Consider the following 22,771-nt stretch of genomic DNA (forward strand, 5'->3'; position numbering starts at 1 on the left):
GTAAGTAAGGTAGCTCCTGTAGGGTACAGTGCACAGGCAGTGTGTGAGGAAGTTCATTATGAGCATATTGAGGCATCATTCAAAGATGATAACGATTCAGTGGCTGTACACCTTAACTCTGTATTTCCTTGTTTTCGGAAGTTTGAGTTTTGCAGAATTTAACATTCTGAAAGGGCATGAGATATCAGTGGGCAACAACCTTAACTCTGCATGAATCAATTTTTTTTAATCGCAAAGAGAAATGGTGTTAGTAGAAGTAAGTGCTTATTTAGGCAGTTGTATTTATCTCGAAGATTTGCAGTTGAGATTATATGGGCAGATAATTATAATAATACCGAGCTCTTACATAGCACTCTTCAGCAGTAGATCTCAGAGCATTTTACTAAGGAGGAAAACATCATCCCCATTATACTGATAGGGAAAATGAGGCACAGATAGGTGAAGTGACTTGGCTAGTGTCACCTGGAAGATCAGTAGCAGAGCTGGGAATAGAGCCCAGATTTTCTGAGTCCTAGTCTACTGTTCTTTCCACTTAGGCCATTAGGTTGTTCTGAGAGTTCCAAGTGCTTCCTCGCACCTGGTATACTTTGTTACAGTGGCATAGGGATAATGGTCATGCTTTGAAATGTTTGAAGTTGCTCCCAGGGCCACTAAGGGAAATCTCAGCATAATCTAGGCCCCCAAATCTTGACAGTTTTATTTCACGATGGTTTCAGTAACTTTGAGCATCTGAAGAAGACCCAGCCTGCAAATCACCCACCTCCTCCACCATCCTCCAACATGTACCCTCCTCCTCAGTGACCAGTCCCATTAACCATTTAGCATGTTAGGAGCCAGATTTGCACAAAAACAGATGAATCTGTAAACTTTAAGAAAAACTGTTTGTTTTTTTCCCCCAGGGGGCTGTATCTTGGGAACCCCCCTGGACAGTCCCCCTCAGAGTTACAGGGCCATATCCTGGCTTATGTTGGGTGTAGGGAAGAGGCTCAGATATCCCACAGGGACAGCCTCTCCCTGGATCCTGTCACATGAACAGAATATAGAGAGAGGGGTTCAGATCCACCCAGAAGGCAAGGACCGCCCAGATTCTACATTGGGGTTGGCGGGGAAGAAGGGCTTAGACATCCTGAGGGGGTAGGGTCCCACAGAATCCAGCTCATGTGAGGGGGACTGAGAGAATGGCCCAGACCTTTGAGTAGGGCAAGGATCCCCCTGGATCCAATGTGGGAGCAGGAAAAGGAGGTTCAGACCTTCCCTAAGGACAGATGCCATATGGGGGAGCAGGAAGAGAGGCTGAAATCTCAAAAGTCAGGAAATACTACTATCCCATGTAACCATAACTTTCTTTCAATGTACTGTTAAATATATAATTGGCTAGTTTCAATTTAAAAAACCCACTGAAATACCAGTATCTGGAATGAAACTGAGTCATCAGCAAAGTTGGATTCACAGTATAGACTTCTTCCGCTAGAGTTAATGGAATAACTGATCTAAGTAGCAGGCTGTTAGTCTCTTTGTAGACCAGTCATTACAGGTGGGTGAGATGCAGGCTTTGTCAGTGGGTTTCATTATTTTCTAGACAGCAGAAAAATGTTGAGACTCTGGAATCTTTGCTTCCCAGGTTTTGGGAAAGGAGTGTGCGCTACTGGTTGAAGACCCGTCTGTATCCACCCAGCTTGCCCCTAGGAGCGCTCACAGTCTATCTTTGTCTTACTCCTCTACCCTCATAACCTTTTTCAGCCATTCACTTTCCCCTACCAAGCTTGTATTTGTCTCCTTTCTAGCCCATTTCCTCCAGCTTGTATCTGCCTCACTTTTTGTTACCCCCTCAACCCCACATTTTTCCCTACCTCACCTTCCAAGATTGTCTGTGCCTTCTGCCCCTCACCTCTCTGCATTCCAGTGAGGCCGCTTCCTCTTCCTGGGCACTAGCAGGGGTACTGCTGCAGGTGCAGGAGGGTCTCCATGGCCCTAGCTGTGTTAGGAAGAGTGGATGCAGGACGAGTCCTTCTCATATACTGCAGCCCTGGGTGGAAGCAGGCCTAATGCAGAAGGAATCATCAGAGAACATAGCTGCCAAACTCTACAAGTCTCTTCTGAACATTTATGAATTGCTGTTTTTTGGAGGCTTATAACTTGGCTAAATGTGAGTGGATTTTCATGGGGACAGCAAAAGGCACATCCCTGATACCAGAATGACCCCTCTTCCCCCAGCCAGATTTCAGGTCTCTGCTCCAAAGCATGTAGGCTTCAGAGCTTCTTAATGAAACAGTTTGTACAATTTTTTTAAAATTTTCCCTATCTCATTCTTGGAAATAGCTGAACTGTTTTTGCTGAAACTTAAAAATTAACCTGAGACAGACACCAGCATGGGAAATTTCAGTTCAAACAGCTGAAATTTACAGTTATAAGCTACTGAATACCAGTTTTTAGTATGGAAACACTTAGACAACATTAAAGCCAGGCATTTTTACCAGGTTCATCTATAGTTAGAGAGAGAGAGGTGGGTTGTATTTTTTTTTTAAAGCAGAGCCAAATAAACATTTAGCTTCACTACATTCTGCAGTACTAAAGAATTTTAATAAAGGCAAATAAAGTTTTAGTAAAATATATTGAACATACATTTATCATCTTCTCTCTATCTATATTACTACTTTGGTAGATCCCAGTGCTGCTGTTAAGCTTGGTTGATGTTAGCCAATCCTTATTTTTCTTGTGGCACATCACCTGCAAGGGTAATAGCCTCCAGGCTTGTCAAAGGAGTGTTGTGGAGCTTAAACGTCCGGACAGTGTTTTACTGACATACGCAGTATGCTGATTTCTCTCTCCTTTTCAGAAGAGAAACCTGACTGCTCCAAGGCCCGCTGTGAGGTCCAGTTTTCTCCTCGCTGTCCAGAAGATTCCATTTTGATTGAAGGTTATGCTCCTCCAGGGGAATGCTGTCCACTTCCAAGCCGCTGTGTGTGCAACCCTGCAGGTTGCTTGAGGAAAGTTTGCCAGCCAGGCTACTTGAATATATTGGTTTCTAAAGCATCAGGGAAGCCAGGGGAGTGCTGTGATCTCTACGAATGTAAACCAGGTAAAAATGGGTGCCATTTTTTATGTTGAAATTTTCCCCGTCACCTGTCTCTAAGAAGCACAATGTATAATAAAATAATTTCCAGTACAGACTACACTGTAAGCAATGTAAAATCTTCTGAATATCCTATTACAGGTGGTATTATCATCAATAGCTGTGTACTGCACATCACTGGAACAACATTCATTTAAAAACCCCCAGAACTTATTTAAACAAATATTTTTCTTGGTTGAGATAAACTTAAATGGGGGCAGGGGGCTATAAGAGAGGGTAGTGTATACGACCATAGATATTTTTGCAAAAACAACTTATCTGATATTCAGGGTAAGCGGAACATGTGCAACTTCCAAGAAGTTCCTTTCTTACTGGGAGGACTGCACTTACTATTTAATTAAGCCATCAATTTGCAGACAGCTAGAAGAGAATAAGGTGACAAGTAACAGTCAGCATGGATTTGTCAAGAACCAAACCTAATAGCTGTCTTTGACAGGGTAAAAAGCCTTGTGGATGTGGGGAAGCGGTAGATGTGATAATCTTGACTTTAGTAAGGCTTTTGATACTGTCTCACATGACCTTCTCATAAACAAACGAGGGAAGTACAACCTAGATGGAGCTACTATAAGGTGGGTGCATAACTTGGAAAACCATTCCCACAGAGTAGTTATCAGTGGTTCACATTCATGCTGGAAGGGCAAATTGAGTAGGGTCCCACAGGAATCAGTTCTGAGTCCAATTCTGGTAAATATCTTCGACAATGATTTAGATAATGGTATAGGGAGTACACTTATAAAGTTTGCGGACAATACCAAGCTGGGAGGGGTTGCGAGAGTTTTGGAACATAAGATTAAAATTCAAAACGATCTGGACAAACTGGAGAAATGGTCTGAAGTAAATAGGATGAAATTCAATAAGGACAAATGCAAAGTACTCCACTTAGGAAGGAAGGAACAATCAATTGCACACACAAAATGGGAAATGACTGCTTAGGAAGGGGTACTGCAGAAAAGGATCTGGGGGTCATTGATTACAAACTAAATATGAGTCAACAGTGTAACACTTGCAAAAAAAAGCAAACATCAATCTGGGACGTATTAGCAGGAGTGTTGTAAACAAGACACAAGAAATAATTCTTCTGCTCTACTCCACGTTGATTAGGCCTCAACTGGAGTATTGTCTCCCGTTCTGGGTGCCACATTTCAAGAAAGATGTGGACAAACTGAAGAAAGTGCAGAGAAAAACAACAAAAAAGATTTAAAGGTCTAGAAAACATGACCTATAAGAGAAGATGGGGGGAGGGAGGGGAAATGGGTTTGTTTAGTCTGGAGAGGAGAACACTGAAAGGAGATATAAGTTTTCAAATACATAAAAGGTTGTTACAAGGAGGAGGGAGAAAAATTGTTCTCTTTAACCTCTGAGGATAGGACAAGAAGCAATGGACTTAAATTGCAGCAAGGGTGATTTAGGTTGGACGTTAGGAAAAAATTCCTAACTGTCAGGGTGGTTAAGCACTGGAATAAATTTCCTAGGGAGGTTGTGGAATCTCCATCATTGGAGATTTTTTAAGAGAGTTTAGACAAACATGTGTCAGGGATGTTCTTATACTTAGTTCTGCCTTGAGTGTAAGGATCTGGACTAGGTACCCTCTCGAGGTCCCTTCCAGTCCTACGAGTCCATGATTCTGTATATAGCAAGGGGTAAGAAAGATACTTCCTAAGTGTGAAGATTTTCAGAGGCTATAAAATGAGGATCTAGCAAACTTAAAAGAAGTACACAATCATTACATATGAGTCAAAGGAACACTCAGAGAGCTGGGCAACATGTTCAACCTTTGTCCATTTCCCACTTCGTGTGAACACACAAATAACTCTCACTTGTGAGGTGCTACTCCCATTGAAATCAAAGGTGAAACTCAGCACCCTGCATCATCAGTACTTGGAATAGGCTCAACAGCCCTGGGGCTCACTTCTAGTCTATGTCCTGTGATCCTAAAGCTCGTACTTTAGGGTTTCAGCCAGCCACCGACAGGTCAGGAGGGGATTCCCTCCCTCCCCGCCTCGTATTCTGAGTGGGTTTGTTTTTAATGTCCTTCCTCTGAATAATCAGGAGATGGCCATGGCTACAGATGGGACATTGGAAGGGTGGGCCAGGGCTCTGAGGTGGCACTGTGCATTTTCTTTCTTGGGTGTGTGGCTGGCCAGTTCTTGCTCGCATGCTCAGGGTCTAATTAATTGTCTTATGAGTGGTCGGGAAGAAATTTCCCCCCAGATTAGATTTGCAGTGAGCTCTGTGGGTTTTCGCCTTCTTGTGCAGCAGGTGAGTGTGCGTCATTTGCTATGTAGCCTTTTATTTTTTTTTTAAAGTAAGTTTAGTGATCTTGTATTACAATAGCTGTGGTTTCAGCTCTGGTGTCTACAGTATCAAATTCAACAGAGTTACCTCTGCCTGTTGTTTCAAATCTAGAGCACATAGGAGCACATGGAGGCCAAGGAAAGTAGCATATACAATCACAAGAACAAGTGCTAATATCTCATCAGTTTTATTAAAGTTACCAGCACAGTTGTGAGTATCACAGCATATATAAATCCTACATATATCCACCCACAAATTCTAGCTACAGTCATACTCACATCCTCCTAGTTACTTTTAGGGTCTGATGAGTCTTTCATGGATTGGTCATCAGCAGAGGGATAGTTCCTGCTGGAGTTTCCCATAGGAAGCTGAGTTTTCCCAATCTGGGCACCCCCTTTTTATAATGTGATTTTTTTTGACTATACCTGTGCTCTGCAGATGTATAGGAAAGTGTCAGCCCTCTTTTTTTCTTATTGGTCTGGTGTCCCCAAAACTTGAGGTACCCCGTTTTCTATAGGTTGTGTATAGTTCCTTTTATTCTCATTAGCATTGATGCAAAACCTGTACCCTGTGGTTAAGGCAAGTGTTGGAGAGAAATGTGACTCTACAGCATTTTTGCCATCTTAAATTAATCTTTCTAATTTTTCACGATTTCACCTCTTGGTACATCTTTTCCCATAATCTTATGGTATAGGTTATTCTTTGGTCACTTACTTATGTCAATATTTCTTATCTCTAAGGCCTAAAATAGCTAAGCTAAAATCTTATAGGCCTTTGCCTGGAGGTCTTGCACTTCAGCCCTCCTTACTTAGATACCTAATACATAATCATCCCTTCTAACTACTGATCAGTCTCAGGCTTGGTTCTCACTACAGAGTTAGGTTGATCTAACTTATGTCGACCTAACTATGTCAGTGTCTATACTAGAGTCTTGCTCCCGCTGATGTAAGTGCCCTACTACACCGGCATAACGCCATTTCCACAAGAGATGTAGGGTTTATCTCGGTATATTTAGGACAACACAGTGTCCATGTAGACATTGCGTTACTTACTTTGGCTGTTGATTAAAATTCTTGTCAATTTCACAGCTCCAGTGTGGAGCTGTGAAATTGACAAGAAAGGCTAGTAGGTTTCCTACTGTGAAATCTGCACTTGGTTCACTGGGGCTGTCACCCCAAGGCAAGTGTGGGGCTCCAACTAGAGCCTGGTTGCCTGGTTCCCGGCTACTTGCTCCCAGCAGTCTGCTGCCTTGGCTCTCCTTTCCTTGCTGGGAGCCCCACTGCTGTCAAGGCTCCCTTTTCTGAGCCCAGCTGCTGGGCCCTGAGAGCCTGGGCTCCCAGCTCCTCCCAGAGCTGTCAGAGTGGGACTGCTCTGAGCAGAGACAATGGCAGAATGAAATTGGCAAGAATGTCAATTTCACTCTTGCTAGGCTCTGTGCTGTGAAATTGAGCTTGTGTGGGGCTCACAGCTGGGGCTGTCAACCCAGGGTGGATCGGGGGCTTCAGCTGTGAGCCCCGTGTAGCTATCAGTGCCCCACATTTGGCTGTCAGTGCCCCACAATGCCCCACTTCAGTTGGTTTAAGTGCTTCTGGTGAGGATGCATTTCACAGGCAGAAGGAGGGTAGTGTAGACACCAACAGCCAATTGAATTACTGCAGTGGCTGTAGGTTGACCTAAATTAAGTTGACCTAATTTTGTAGTGTAAACAAGTCCTTATACTTCTATAATCCTACAATTTAACTCTATTTAGCATACAATGGTTACATAGAACATAGCATTATACAATAAATTAAAATCATTGGCTAAAACTAGGATTATCTGGGTATATCTCACTTAATCATTTCTCTGCTTGTGCAGGGTCCTCAAGCATTGGTGTGCCTCGGGCCCTTCTATTCTCTGCTGTTGCTCATAATAGTCTAGTCTTTTGTGTGTTGTAATACTTTGGTCTCATTTCAGTTGTTGGGTTAGTGTGTGGGTGGTGGTCTCTGCTATAAAGGAGGTCAGACCAGATAATCTAGTGGTCTCTCGAGCCTTAAATTCTATGACCCTGTCACTATTTGACAGGGTAGGCAATCACAGAGGAAACTGCTAGGTGAGGCCAAATACATCAATACAAGACTTACGAACAGGGAAATGACCAAACCATTGTTGTGATACATGGGCAAAATATATTCAGTATAGGGCAGATACTTTATTTCTTTGTGGCTTACACGTGCTGATAAGTGATTGTGTATTTCAAATGGAAATTGTATGGGGCCTGTAGTTTGGGGATTTTCAGAGGGACCTGACATTAAAAGATTCTGGAAGTTACATTTACAGAAACAACACAATGTGCACTAACAATCTATACAAAAACAGTAGGAGATTTGGGGGTAAAAGTAGACCTCACTGTCACAAAGGCATCAGGTCTGTTGTTGCTGTGCTATACTTGGTACACACATGCCTATATTGATAGAATCAATGCTAGATCAGACCAGTGGTCCCTGTAGTCCAGTATCCTGTTGCTGACAGTGGCCAGTACCAGAAGCTGTGGAAGAAACCCCACAGTGGACATGTTGGGTTTTTTTGAAATGAGGGTATATCTTCCTTCTCATTTTTTTTCTCGTATTTAATATACTATAGTTTTTTTTTTCATTATCCCTATAAATGTCTAATCCTTTCTTGATTTCTAAGGTCTTGGCTTAAATACCAGCTAGTGGCAGAGTTTCACAGGTTAATTACATGTTAAATAAAAAAGTAAATGTTTTCTATCAATTTCAAATTTTTGCCTTTCAGTTTTATTGAATGTCCCCTTGTGAAGAGTCTGATTTTGTGTTCTGTATACTATTCATTATGTTGAATTTCTATCTTTATTAAGAGGCCAATCTAGATTATCATAATGGTCCCTTCTGAGCTTAAAATGTGTGATTTCTCATAGGTTGTACTGGGGTAGAATGGCAAGAATAGCTCCCCATTGTGCTGGATACTGTACAGGCACATAAGAAGAGAGAGTCCCTGACCTAAAGAGCTTAAAACTTAAATAGACAAGGTGATAAAAGGGTCAAAGTGTTATCCTCTTTCATAGAGGGGGTGCTGAGAGGGAGCGAAAGTGCTTTACCCAAAGTTGCACTCTGTGGTAGAGTCAGGAATTGAACCCAGATCTTTGGAGTCCAGCTCAAGGTGTTAACCACAGGACTATTCTCCTAGAGACTATCCCTTCACCTTTTATTTATCTCCTCTTTGAACAGTTTCACTGTACTCTGTATCTTTTTTTACAGTAGTCTTTCTATGCCTATAATTATTTTTTTCACTTATCTCTGAACTCCTGATCCTTATAATGTATGCTGCCCTGTATTTGTACCTCAGAAGTTCTCCTTCAGGTGATTGTGTACATATACATTCCATTGTAGATGCATATGCTCCCAATGCACTTGAGTCGGAAACTTTTGCCAGTAATACCATTAGGCAACGTCCATGCTTTCCGTGTGTGTCAACCCAAGGGCATAAAAGGGGCTTCCCTCTCCATTCCTTCTCACCACCCAGGGCAAGAGCTTCCCATAGCTGTTTAGCTTTGGTTTTTCAGTGTCTGCAAAGAGTTCATCTTACTTTATATGGTTTTTAATTCTAGTTTATTTTTAGTATAGTTAAATAGTATAGTTCAAGATCTGGTGGATTTAACATGAAAAAATTCCCAGGGCTTAAGCAGTGTGCCATGGTCGCTGTTATGGACAGACACAAAAGCTGTTTGTATTGTCTAGATTAGGGATAGGTTCGATTTGTACCTCTTTTCCTATCAGCACAAATAAACGAGGGATTTTCACCTCCAAGTCTACCTTTCAGAGGAGGAAATGTGTCCCTCTTTAGAACTGGATCCCAATCACGAGAAGGCAGACTTTTTGTCCATGAAGAGCACCCGCCCCAGCTCCAAAGCCCAAATCGAGAATGAAACTCCCCTTCTCATTGTCCCCGATAGCCATCTCAGAGCACTCCAAGCCATCCTCCTCCTCCAAATCTCAGAAACGGTCAAAGTCCCATTCTTTGCATCACAAAGAAAGCTCTGTGATATCAAGTTGAGGTCTGGTCTCAGGCACCAATGCTCATCAGATGTGGCATCGTGGACTCCTGTTCCTCCAGGACCATCAAGAGTGGTGTCTTCATAATTACTGGGTCCTTCCTTTCCAGTACTGTTAACTCCACAGGGCTTCTGTGCAGTGAGGGACCTAGTGTGTCTGCCAGTACCAGACTTTTCTTTGTTACACCAACTAGCACTGATGGTGTTGGTCTCTGCACTGTTGATGATTCCAGCATGGCTTTCCTTAGCTTCTTCGTTTTGGACATTGACCGGTTCCCTCAACACCAACCTGTCTGTTGGCATTTTAGCTGCCTTGCCCACTGCTGCTACCTCACTTCAATGCTGCTTTTATGTCAGTGACATTAGGGCAGTACCAGTTTTCTCTAACAGTGAAACTCCAAACACCAACTGGAACTGCTCCTCCATTTACTGAGGAGAATTGTATCTCCTCTTCAGACTCGGACCACGAGAGACCAATTTCCCTTCCAAGGTCTTTTAGGTCATCTCACGGACCTCATTCCAGGGATACCGAATCTAAAAATCATGTCTGGTATTCTTACAAGGAATCCTCAGAATGGGGCCCACCACTTGTGGCAGTTCAAAGGGTAGAATACTCCCCCCATGGCCTTTACTGGTCATCTTGGACTGACTGCTCTGAGATTTTCAAGATCTCCTAAAGTCCCAGTCTAGAAGGAGGTTGCCTTCATCCATAGCAGGGATCTTTAGGGAAGACTCTATCATCCCACATCATCTTTGTTTCCCCTTCGTCTGTAGTCTCCAACAATGCGGGAACCTGTAGGTGCCTCCCTTGCCATATTTCATCATCTTCTGATGAGGCCTGAAATTAAAATATCCTCCAGAAGAGTGTAAAGTGTTTCAGGACCTTATGAGAAGGGTTGCCACATCTCTGGGAGTGCAGGAGGAGGTTGTACAAGATAGGAAACACTTGAAACAAGTATTTTTGCCAGGATCATGAGTACGAGTTGAGCAATCCTGTCTTTTGCAAGATGTCTCACGCAGATCCCCCCAGCAATAGATCTATTTGCAACAGCTTGAAGCACAAAATGCTATCGCTTCTGATGAAGGCGGGACTCAGAACTCCTTGGGAGATGCCCACCTTATTCTTTGGCCTTGGTTTGTCTGTATGTCTACTCTCCAACGCCATTGCTCTTCAGCGTCCTGAACAAGCTGAAACATGAGAGAGCAGTACTTGTCCTCATAGCTCCAACATGGCTGAGACAGGTATGGTTCCCAGACCTGATATATCTGAGGCCACCTCTTATCTCTTCTTTGGTGCCCGACCTTATGACACAAGAGTCAGGCAGACAATCTCACTCTTACACCTCTATTCATGGCTCCTTGATAGCTCTTGGACTTGAAGCAAGGTTGTTCTCTCAAGGTACAGTCTGTGCTGCGAAACAGTAGGAAACCCACCACAAGGAAAACATACCTTCAAAAGTGGAAGGCTTTCCAGCTTTGATGCACACAGTGGTCGTTGTCTCCTTTTGAGGCCCACTTCTCCATCGGACTTGATTATCTGTTAAATTTTGAAAAGCCTACACTTATCATTCATCTCTGTTAAAGTCCACTTAGCTGCCCCTACAGCTTTCACCAATCAGCCCAAGGTCATCAGTTTTTACAAACACTACCACTAAAAGATTCTTAAAGGGAGTAACCAACCTCTTCCCTCACGTAAGACAACCCATTGTACCTTGGCACCTTAATTTAGTTCAGTGCCTTGAGAAAACCACCCTTTGAGCCCTTGGTGAGCTATTTCCTTCTTCGCTTATCCAACAAAACTGTGTTTTTTGTAGCCATGACTTCAGACAGAACAATAATTGAGCTGAGAGTGCTTGTAGCTGATCTATCATACACTGTGTTCTACTGAGACAAAATATCTCTTCATCCTCCATCCTACCTAAAGTCTCTTCAGATTTTCACCTCAACCAGGACATTCAAATTCCATTTTTTCACCCCAGTCCTCAAGTTTCTTCAAGGGAAGAGGTCAGTCTTAATACTCTAGACATAAGAGCCTTTGCCTTCTAGCTCAATGGGACCAAACCCTTCAGATCCTCTCCTCGACTTAGTCCTTTCAGTTTCTCTGCAATGGAGACATTCTCTTTCCATACAAAGACTACCTAAATGGGTTTCAGGATGCATTTTAGCACGTTAAGAAGCGCTGGGGGTGCACCCTGTGACTAGAGTGATGGCTCATTCCACCAGAGCTCAACCATTTATGTAGCACTGCTCAAAAATACATCTCTTTTAGACATTTGCAAGGCTGCCACCTTAGTTGTTAATGCTCACCGCTTTCATGGCATTATGCTGTCATTCATGCCTCCAAATCAGATGCTGCTGTTGGTGAGACTCTCCTAACCATTCTTAACTTCTCTCTTCAGCACCATCCTCCATAATTTGGGTACTGTTCAGGAGTCCTCTAACGTGGGACAATCACTTGAAGAAGAAGTAACTCACCTTCGTATATAGTAACTGGAGTTTTGAGATGTTTTGTCCCTGTGCATTCTCCACTATCCATCCTCCTTCCCCTCTGCTTCTGAGTTCTTGCGATTAGACTTTGTTGTTGAGAAGGAGCTGAAATGATGGTGGGTCTGCCTCTCCCTATATAACCTCGGTCCAAAACATGAGGGTGTGTAGGGCTCAGCCACAGGTCAACAGGCACTGCTGAAGAAAAATGTCTTGTTAAAGGTGCATGGGTGCACATGTGCCTAACATGGAGGACCCATCAGGACAGAACATCTTGAGAAACTCTTGTGGGTGCTGCTGTCTGAGGGTTTAATGTCAGCAAGGAATCCAGGAGCGCTCTTAAACTGTGGACTGACTTGGCCAGTTGTGTTTGAGTATCTTCAGCTACAGGAGACTTCACTATATCTCCACATTTCTTAGTGTTTTCTTCTACCAATAAGCATAACGTCCATTTAACTCACCTTTAGCTTCAAGCGACTCTTATTCAATCCATGAGCTGATCTTGGCAAAACACTGAACTCACTGGCTGACAGTTGTGGTAATGTATATTTTGAAGGATAGATAGAACTGAGTGTCATCTGCATACTGTTGGCACTTGTGCCTATTATGTCTTACCTCCTAGTTGTTGCATGAGAATATTGAATAGTAACAAAGGGGGTTGGTATTTGAGAAACTCCATAGGTGCAGAGATGGTGGAAGTGCTGTTTCCCATCATTACCACTGGATGAGTCTCTCCAGGAAGGAGTCAGACCATTTGAGTGTATTCCTTTGGAATCCTGCCATGTCCCTCAGCTGTGACATTTGACTTTTTCAAATACTGTAGAGTGCTCCCAGAGTATAAGACCTTTTTCTTCCCCTTAGCTGTGCTAATGGAATGTATGGGAGATGCACCAATTTGCTGTAGCCATTGAAAGACATGAAAACCAGTTAGCCAGAAAGGATTCTCAGAAGTGCTGGGTGAAGTCATTGCTTTGTGAATTCCCTATTTTCCTTCTCCATGAATGTGATCGATATGGGAAGATTTTGTGACCATTTTTGAGGTGGAAAAGCTTCTTGGAATAGCTCAGTGGCTGCTGGACTTCAGGAAATTACACAACTTGTGAAGTCCTGAAGCCAGAATAGTGAAATATGGCTAGTTGAAGACCAAGATATTGGACACTGATTGTTGTTTAGTGTAACAGAAACAGAGAAATATCATCATTTTACATTAGCTATTATGGGACAAAATGATTAAATTTAGGTTCTTATTGGATACATTGGAAAGTCAACCATTAGTATTGTAGTGGAAGAAATAAACATATGATTAATTAAAATACCTAAAACATTTAATTTGAGTGATAACTCTGCTTTTTTAAAAAAATATTCTTAATGTTAAAGATACTCAAAAAAATCTGACCGGTATCTTACTGTCTGTATTACAAAGTGATATGCAAACTTTGAGGTGAATTGTAGTTTTATAAGTTCATCCTGTAATGCTGTAATTAAGCGTAGATTAGTAAATGGAATTTTTTCCTTTACATTCAGAATTTATCATATTTTAAAGATTTCTGTAGATTGTTTAACTCCATACTGTGTAGCTAATTCTGTGTATTTGTCAATAAAATTCTGCTTATATGTGGCTGGCTGTTGTGCTGGTTATTTATAGTGGCTTAAAGCTTCTACTTCCATTTGTTCCCCACATAAATTGGAAATACATTCTGAATTTCCATTACAACGAATAGCCATGTGGATACTATGCAAGTTAATAGTTTAAGCACTGGACTAGAAGACAAGAATTTCTGAATTCTAAACCTAGTTCTGTTGGTGCTAGATGTGGCTTGGGGCAAGTCACTTGCCCCCAAAATATTTAAAGTGTCCATTAAACTTGATTACAGCAATTTCTAGGTATCCTTCTTGAAATACTCAGGGTGTCATTTTTTTCTGAGACTGAGAGCTTGCAGCTCCTTGAAGTCAATTGGAGCTGTTAGTGCTCAACATTTCTGAAGATCATGCCATAGGGAATGCAAAAATGAAGCTTCAGACATTTAGAATTTAACCTCACTGTCTGTTCTCTTATAATTGAAGAAGGCATTATGAATAATGAATTATCACACACCATTATAAGCAGCCACTTCAGGTGATACCAACCCAGTTTTATCAAGCATTGCTTGTTGTTTTGTGTAATTGTCAGTACCGTAAAATTCTACTCACCTTATCGTTTATATGAGCATTTTTTTAAAAAACAGGCAACTAAATTTCATTAGGCTTTTCGTTACTATACTGGTAGTAAGGAAGAACAAATAGGTTTTTGTCTAGACTGGTAACTTTCATGACAGTTTTGTAAGGCTGCAATAAAATTTACTTAGACATAGTATATTTAGGATTAATTAAGAAAAAGCAGATTTCAACTTCTTGACCATAAATTATAGGGCTGACCACATTTTCAACATACATTTTGCTTCCTCAGTTCATCTGACACTCCGTAAAAAGAAGTTGTTTATTTTTGTTTGTCCAAAGGAGGAAAAGCAGCAGTAATAGGCAGCTGAACTATCTGTCATGTTCAAACCCCTGAACATCACAGCCTGATGGAATGTCCATTAAAAATACAACTGATGATGGACATCAGGTATTTCCAGGCATAAATATAAGTACCTCTATTTCATTTTTTCACTAGTTTAACCCCAGACATTTTAACTTTCAATACATAGGCTTCACTTTTCACCAATAAAATAAAATAAAATATAGGTTTATTAGGTTCTTATTTTAATACAGATTTTTAGAAAAAACTACTGTTTCTAAATATATTTTTATACTCCAAAAATGTCAGGCATTTGCGTTTTCAGCTTTCAGTATTCTCAATGTTCTACCACCCATGTTCATGTAATGATTATTCCCCTTTGTATGAATTTTCAAACTTGAATTTAAGAGTTGTCTGGGTGGCTTTATTAATTTTTAATTGAGTAATATTTGGTCAGTCAGTTCTTGACCCCGCAGATGCAACAGAAGTCAGAGTTAGTATCATTATTTTTTAGTATTGTCTGGAGAACATTAATTAGTGAAGCAACTTTTCTGACCTCGATAAAGAGTTAATAAGTTGGCTCTTCACCATGGTGTCTTTCACACAAGACTTTCTGTGGCAAGAGTAAAACAAAGTTTAATTTTTTTCTTTTTTTTCCTCCTCCCTCTTCAGTTTTCAGTGTGGATTGCAGCACGGTGGAATGCCCTCCCCTTCAACAAGTTGTTTGTCCACTGGATAGCTATGAAACCCAAGTCAGGCTGACAGCTGATGGCTGCTGTACTCTTCCCACAAGGTTTGTGTCTGGTTTTGATTTGTTAAATATTTTTTCAATGTCTCATTTTATACAGTGTTTGGCATGAAATTCTCAACTTCCGAAATGTAGGAAGAGACTGAAGTTACTGTAGGTACCGAAGTGGTGAATGTTTAGTACAATGGCCACAGTATATATGTATCTTACGCCAGTTAGGGGAAACCGTTTAAAAAGTTAAATCATCACTTTTATGAAACTACTAACATCTAATCAACTTTCTGAAACTGAAAATTCTTCTCAAATGTGCACAAATACATAAAATGGAGTGTTATTAGATGTATTAATTTGTTTTCATACCTGTCAGAATTTTCAGATTGACAATCTAGTCAGAATTTGGTTGACAAAGGACAAATCATTTTGTGAAACTGTGGAAAAATTCCCTGATCAGATGATGGGGAAGTAGTGTGCTTGGGACATCCCTATATGTGCTGTTAAAGAATAAATCCAGTCCTATTAATGAATGAAAGTTATATGTGTACTGAGTTATGCAGGTATTGTTAACTATACAACCCCGTGGTCAAACAAAAGTAGGGAGGATGTCAGGAGCTGAGACAGCAGAGGTTTTTGTCTTTTGGAAATGTTCAGATATGAGGTGCAATTTACTACCTTTTAGAATATTAAAGTATTTCAGAACAAACAGTTCATGCAAAACAGTTACCTGGCATTTTCCTGGAATTCTGTACTATATGATATTGTCTGCATCAAGTTATATCCCATTAAAATACTGATACAGATACCAGAAAAACAGGATCCCAAACCTACTCACCAATTTTCCCCTCAAAAAGCTCTATCAAACTCTGTTTAAAAAACCAAAACACAAAGCAGGTAATTTTCCCCCTACACATAGGATCTTTTCAATATTAAGCCAAGCTCTCATACCATACTACATTGACATATGCCAAGACATATTCTGAGATTGTAAATAAAATTAAATCTTATTTTGTGGGGATAGAGAGTAATCTGTAAAAATTTTGGCACCAAAAGTTCTACGAAAAATGCTCCTTACAAAAAATTGCGTTAAGGGAATTTAAGATTACTAAGTGAACCACTCAGAAGTTAGGAAATGCCAGAGGTAGAGTTACACAAGCAACCATAACTCTTACCCTTAGATATGTATGTTAAGATCCATTATTTAATTATGTAACCATGTACTGTTCTGTCCATGGGACATCAGCCTCACTCATTGTGCCAATTAATAAGAAAAAGGTATAACATTTTTTAGAGGAAACTTGTGAAAACACAAATGAAGAGGAAGACTGTAGTACAGTTACTATTGGTCTACCAAAATTTTGTTTTAAAGTATTTTCTGGAAAATTTATTAATTATGCTTTCATAAGCTGAGTTGGAGGGTGAGATTCCATGGCCTGTGCTGTGCAGGAGGTCAGACTAGACGATCATAATGGTCCCTTCTGACCTTAAGCCTATGATTCTATGATAAGCCATTTAAAATAAATATGAAATGAATTATTTGTAAATGTTATTTTTTAAATAAATTATTTTATCTTCATATCTAATTATTTTGCTAGCCTCAAAACTGATGGCCAAATTTGGTTATAAGAGTGTGAATTTGAATGGTGCACTTATGCTGGATTTACATTATTACAATTGCAAACAGATTTTGGCCCACATTAAAATGTGGATTCACAGGACTGTGCTCCTTTAGGCTGTGTGGCATAATACATAGAGCACTGGACTGGGATTCAGGAGATCTGGGTTCTGTTCTTGACTACCATTGGCCTACTGGGCAAGTCATTTCACTTCTGTGTCTCAGCTTCCCCATCTGTAAAATGGGATGCTGACACCTGACCTCCTTTGAGATCTAGTGATGAGAAATGCTCTATAAAAGCCAGGTATTATTATTATTTATTAACAACCTTCCTACCTGCTATGCACAGACCAGAACACACCAAAACAAAACTAGACTTTACCAGAACAATAGATGCAAAACCTGTGGACATATCTCCACTGCTACAGTGATCAACACCCCTCACAACACATCTTTCAAGATCCATGAGTCCTACACATGCCTATCACAGCATTTGGTGTACCTCATTCAGTGCATTAAATGCCCCAATAACAACTCGGTGGGTAAAACCAGTCACTACACTCTCAACTAAACTCACGCAGGAAAATGATAAAAGATAAAAACACGGTATCACCTGTGAGTGAACACTTTTCACAACATGACCATTCTATCTGTTCTGTCAGTCCTCATCCTCAAAGAAAACATGCATAACACTTTCAGAAGACAAGCCTGGGAACTTAAATTTGTAACTTTGCTAGATACGAAAAATCATGGACTGAATAGACACTTGACTTCTTACAACAACCTGCAACCCGCTTATAATCCCTCCAGTGGCCTTTCTCTACACACCCTCCTTCCTTTCTCCCCTACAACAGGAAGGGTGTTAACTGGCCACTTCACCTTGAATGGTCCCTTGAAATATGTGTTGACTACTTATGCTAAACAATATAATCCACCTTGAATTTAACTTTGACGCACTGAGTACATTTCCCAGACATGAAAAGGAGCTCTGTAAGCTCGAAAGCTTGTCTCGCACCAACAGAAGTTGGTACAATAAAAGATATTACCTCACCCACCTTGTCTGTCAACCTGCTGTGCAGTTATTTTCAACATCACCACCTTGGGTGTGGGGGAATTATACAATAATCTCCATAGAGGAGTGCCCCAGCTGCTCCACGTCTGGGATGGGGCAGGATTTGACCCCCTTGCAAATCAACCAAGTGCCTGTTGTGCTGTGTTTGTCAGTTTTGCTAGACAACAAACACCAGACAAATAAAGTGAAACGATTTTTTGTGAACACCATGCTGAAAACCTTATGTAGCCCGTGTATCAAGTTGTCAGTGATGCATGTTTCAATACTTATATGTAAAAAGTTGTGAAGACAAGGGCCTGATTAGTGAAGCACCTGTAGAGGTTTGCCAGAGAGAGGCCCAGCCTCAAAAACCTTTTCAATCCATTGGACTAATACTCCGGCTACAGAAGCTTAATGTGCCCAAAGCAGCTAGGATGAGATGCTGTCAAGGGCTGTAATCAGGGAAGTAGCACATGCAGAGGCTGCGGAGCCTGCCTGGACAGTGGAACCACGGAGGCAACATCCAAGAGTGGAAGTTCTCTTAGATAGTCCAGTACTCTGTCAGCCCTTCTAGCAAAAAGAAATAATACAGTTGTAGTGCTTAATCTAATAAAACACATGCTTAACTTGCATGGAAGTCTGTGGGATGTAACTACAGGGATAGAGTTAAGCTTGTGTTTTGGTTTGCTGGGAGCCATGGTGAAGAGGCCAAGTATCTTTCTTTATTTGTTTGTTTTATTGTGTTTTTCTTAAAAATGCTGTGTTTGGATTTTCTGTAGGCTTAATCCATGTGCAAAATTTTGTGTATGATTTATGTAATTATGTTATTTTAGGAGCTTGAAAAAGACCTTATTTCTGTGGAATTCTCAAGAAGGAATTACTTAAAATATAGAATTTTACCAAGAAATGCCAAAGGTACCTAGAAAACAAAGTGTTCCTTTTCTTCTAAGGTCTTGTCTATACAGGCCCATTAGTGCATGATAGACTGGTGCAGATTACAATTTACACCCTACTGGTGTGGACTAATGTACCATGTAGACTAGCCCTAAGTGATTACACCATGCTTTAAATGGAACACTCAATACAAACAGTGTAACTGGTGTCGGTTTGAGCCTGCAGACAGCCTGAAATGATAGCTCCAAAGTGTTTGAACTACCCTTTACTTTTTAACTCTGAAACCTTCTGCCACTGGGATGAGGGTGGGTGTGGAGCTATGAGGATCCTCAGGGGGAATAAAAAAATAACAAGAAAGGAAAAGATAAACTGGAGTAAAATTATGAAGTCTTTGAAAGTAAAAAAACAAGGAGCTTGATTTTGAAGTATAAGTTGAGAAAGGGATTTGAAAAGGCATGGGAGATGACTTCAAACATTTTTTTCAGCTTCTCACAATATCCTATATAAAGATTTTTGCATTACAAAATCCAGGAAGAAGGAAGAGCAACATGCAGAGATTTCTCTATGTAGGCATGAACATATGTTGGGGGCAGAGCAGGTAGTTTCCACAGGTTTGCAATTTTTTAATAAAACCACAAACAAATATTAGCAATAAGTCAGCTGCAGTTCACCTTAGATTGCCATGATCCATTTCAAAATTAGCCAACTTTTGTGTCAATTTTATCAGTTTCAAAAAAATCTGATATTTTAATGAAACGAGTAATTTCTTTTTGGTTTCTAGAAGCCAATACATATCATTCATTCCCCCCTTCCCCCCCTCAAAAAAAAACCTTAATGTTTTAGCAACAATTAATAAATGCTAAGTAACAGTACAGCTATAAGGGCACTTGGGAGTACTGAACCTAGGGAATTAATAGAGAGATGAATTCTAAGTTACTGACTTCACAGATAGCTGACACATTATGTGGAAGGAGAGAGGCTTCAGTTTCGCATGTGATTTTTTCAGTTGGTCAGAAAAGGTTTATGGCCTACTTTTTTGGGAACCAGAAACCTGTCTGCTTCCCAGGAGCACTGTTAGTCTATTTCAGGAGAGGAGATGGCACGCATCTCAAAGCTGTACTTAAGAGTGCCTTTTGACATTTGTTAACTGATTGTGCATGCCTGCAAAGTAACTAAATGAAGGGGATCTCTTTACCTTCCTGACATACAGCAAAAACTACCAGTAGTTAACATCTCTCTTTATTCCATCTAAAATAGTCTTCAGACACATCGCTTGGAAAAGCAGTTAATGGTAGACAGTTGTCTGAATAAAGAATAAGAGAATGTTTGTAAACCCTGTGCTTAATATCATATTAATTTATAGTGAGAAACTACAAACATAGTTGCCAATTGTGATCTGAATCAGCATTAATATTGAAGTGGAAAGTAGCCTCAGTTTTTCCACCCTGGAATGAAATGCCCAGTGTGACTCTCTAGATATTTTATTTAAGCGATACTTGGAGCTCTGTGAGACACAGGTAAGGACAGTCTCTTCTCTGAAGACCTTGTTGAATAAGAATATATGTTAAAGAAAAAACTTACAGGGAACACATTCTTATTAGGATAACTTGATTTTCTTTCATTAGCAAGATAAGTGAAGGCAATAATAAATTAGGACTGTGGGAGCAAGTTGGGGAAGATCTAATGTTTGCAGCTTTATCTCCCCTATTAGCTGGGAATATTTTCTCCACGCTTGCCGATCTCTCAGAAATGTTTTTGTATGGATGTGGGATACTTGGCCAGTGTTTTTGTACGATTCTAGCAGGAGGCAGAACGGAATGTGAGGAGTGCTGGTTTCTTTCTTTGCAATTCACAGGTTTGGGAAGGCAAAGTCCCTTCATTCTTCTGCACGTTCCCCTTGAGGTGAAAATTTGAGGGTAAAACAACATGTCAAAAATGCAAACAAAGTGGAAGGAAAGAAATTAACAAAATATAATACTATTAAAACCAAAAATCATTAGTGTCCCCTGCATCTGCTTAATGAGTTGCATTGTCACAAGTCCAATGTGGGGAATACTCTGACTTAGATTAGTCATAGGCGTAAAGGTCAGTATCTCATGACACTACAGGTGGAGTTTTGTATCACTGGAAAGACTTCAAATTTTCCAGTGGGATCACCTGCCTTCAGCAGTAGTGAGTGTCCTTATGCCTGCTTTTACAATGGCTATCTATCAAAAGCCATGTAGACTGTACATTGATACTGTTGACTTTTAAAACCATTAACAGTGCAGACTCCATCTACATTCATATCCACCTCCAAGAGCCTTGTCCTGATGTGTCTGTTTTTGAACATCACCTGCTTTTGCAGAATCCTATAATTATACATTAGAGCAGCTGATCCATCATGCTTTGCTGTGCTGAGCGCCGGGTGTGGAACTTGCTCCTCTTTGAATAGTATCTTTTCTCTATATATTTTAGAAAAATACCTAAAACTTTTTCCCCCTAAAAAAGGTATTTTTGGAATGACTACCTTTGGCTTCATATTAAATGTTTTGAAAACATATTAGTTGCTGGATGCCCAGTGGCGGTATGTAGAGCTATGCAGGAACTGAGATTTTTGTTTTACGGGAAATCCTGTGATTTCAAAATTTTGTTTTTGTTCTGAATTGGAATGAAAATAAAGAATTTTGAATGTTTCCTTAAGACAATTTTTTGGGGAAAAAATTCGTTCGTATCTATGGAAATGTTTTGATTTTGACTTTAATTTCCCATTTGACAATGACTGTTTGTAAGGAGAGTGATCACTTTACGTAAGCTATTACCAGCAGGAGAATGGGGTGGGGGAAGAGAACCTTTTGTAGTGATAAACACCCATTTTTTCATGATTTGTGTGTATAAAAACAAACATCTTCTGCATTTTCCACAGTATGCATCCGATGAAGTGAGCTGTAGCTCACGAAAGCTTATGCTCAAATAAATTGGTTAGTCTCTAAGGTGCCAGAAGTACTCTTTTTCTTTTTGTGAATACAGACTAACACGGCTGTTACTCTGAAAAATGACTGTTTAGAAATTTATTGCATTTTTTTAAAAAAAGTAAACAGTCTGTTCCAAAAACAGCCACATGCTTTTTTCAATTATTTTTCAAACTCAACACATTTCCTCAAAATTTGTTTTAACAGAGCAGCATTTTCCAGCTGAAAATGTTGGATGAGCTCTAGATTGGTGATGTTCTGTTGAGAGATCTTGTTCCATTGCCGTCATCACATGGCTGTCATTTGACAGAGCTGACACCCAAATAATAAATGCTTTATTTAAACAGTCCAGTGGGTCTGCATTGACTGTTTTGTGAAGTCCTTTCATTCCTCTCTACATTCACCTAGTTGCTCTACGGCAGGGGTTCTCAAACTTCATTGCACTGCAACCCCCTTCTGACAACAAAAATTACTATACGACCCCAGGAGTGGATCTGAATCCTGAGCCAAAGTCCGATCACTGCCACCCCAGGTAGGTGGCCAAACCCCAACCCCCACTGCCCCGGGCGGGGAGGCCAAAGCTGAAGCCCAAGGGCTTCAGCCCCAGTAGGGAGCCTGTAACCTGAGCCCTACCACTCAGGGCTAAAGCCCTCGGGCTTCGGCTCTGGATGGTGGGTTTCGGCTCTGGCTCCGGGCTCCAGCAAGCCTAAGCCAGCCCTGGCGACAGACTACTCTAGGGTACTCTCTCATACTTCATTTTTGGTGGCTCTGAGTATTTTCATTTGCTCTAGTCTTCACTCTTGCCTTGCTGTCCCTTCTTACAACTCTGGTATCTCCACACCTCCTTCTGTTATCTTGACTCTTTGAGCTCTCTCACTGCTTTTGAGCTTTCATCTCATTTACCATTCCAATCTTTCCTCTCTCACCTTTGATCCTATCTCACAAAATGGCATCTCTTGTTTTATACTACATCTCACAGGGTTAACATAGATCAATGGAAATTTGTCTTCATCCTAAATATATGCAATATTAAGGAAAACTATTTTCCTTGTCTTTTC

At 40.6% G+C, this 22,771-nt stretch overlaps 1 protein-coding gene across 6 annotated transcripts in view; it reads left to right on the top strand.

Moving 5' to 3' along the window:
* CRIM1 (cysteine rich transmembrane BMP regulator 1) overlaps positions 1 to 22,771 on the top strand; it is a 300,395-nt gene that overhangs the window by 114,275 nt on the left and 163,349 nt on the right. For 4 of the 6 annotated variants that reach the window (XM_073338355.1, XM_073338356.1, XM_073338359.1 and 1 more), the window contains exons 3-4: positions 2,837 to 3,079; positions 15,133 to 15,253. The exons of 1 other annotated variant lie outside the window; for it this stretch is intronic. In XM_073338355.1, the coding sequence (XP_073194456.1) occupies positions 2,837 to 3,079; positions 15,133 to 15,253 (364 nt within the window). The remainder of the gene's footprint in view (positions 1 to 2,836; positions 3,080 to 15,132; positions 15,254 to 22,771) is intronic. One more of the 6 variants, XM_073338357.1, reaches the window with a different exon arrangement.

This window comes from Lepidochelys kempii, chromosome 3 (genome assembly GCF_965140285.1).
Source record: "Lepidochelys kempii isolate rLepKem1 chromosome 3, rLepKem1.hap1, whole genome shotgun sequence".
Lineage (NCBI taxonomy): Eukaryota > Metazoa > Chordata > Testudines > Cheloniidae > Lepidochelys > Lepidochelys kempii.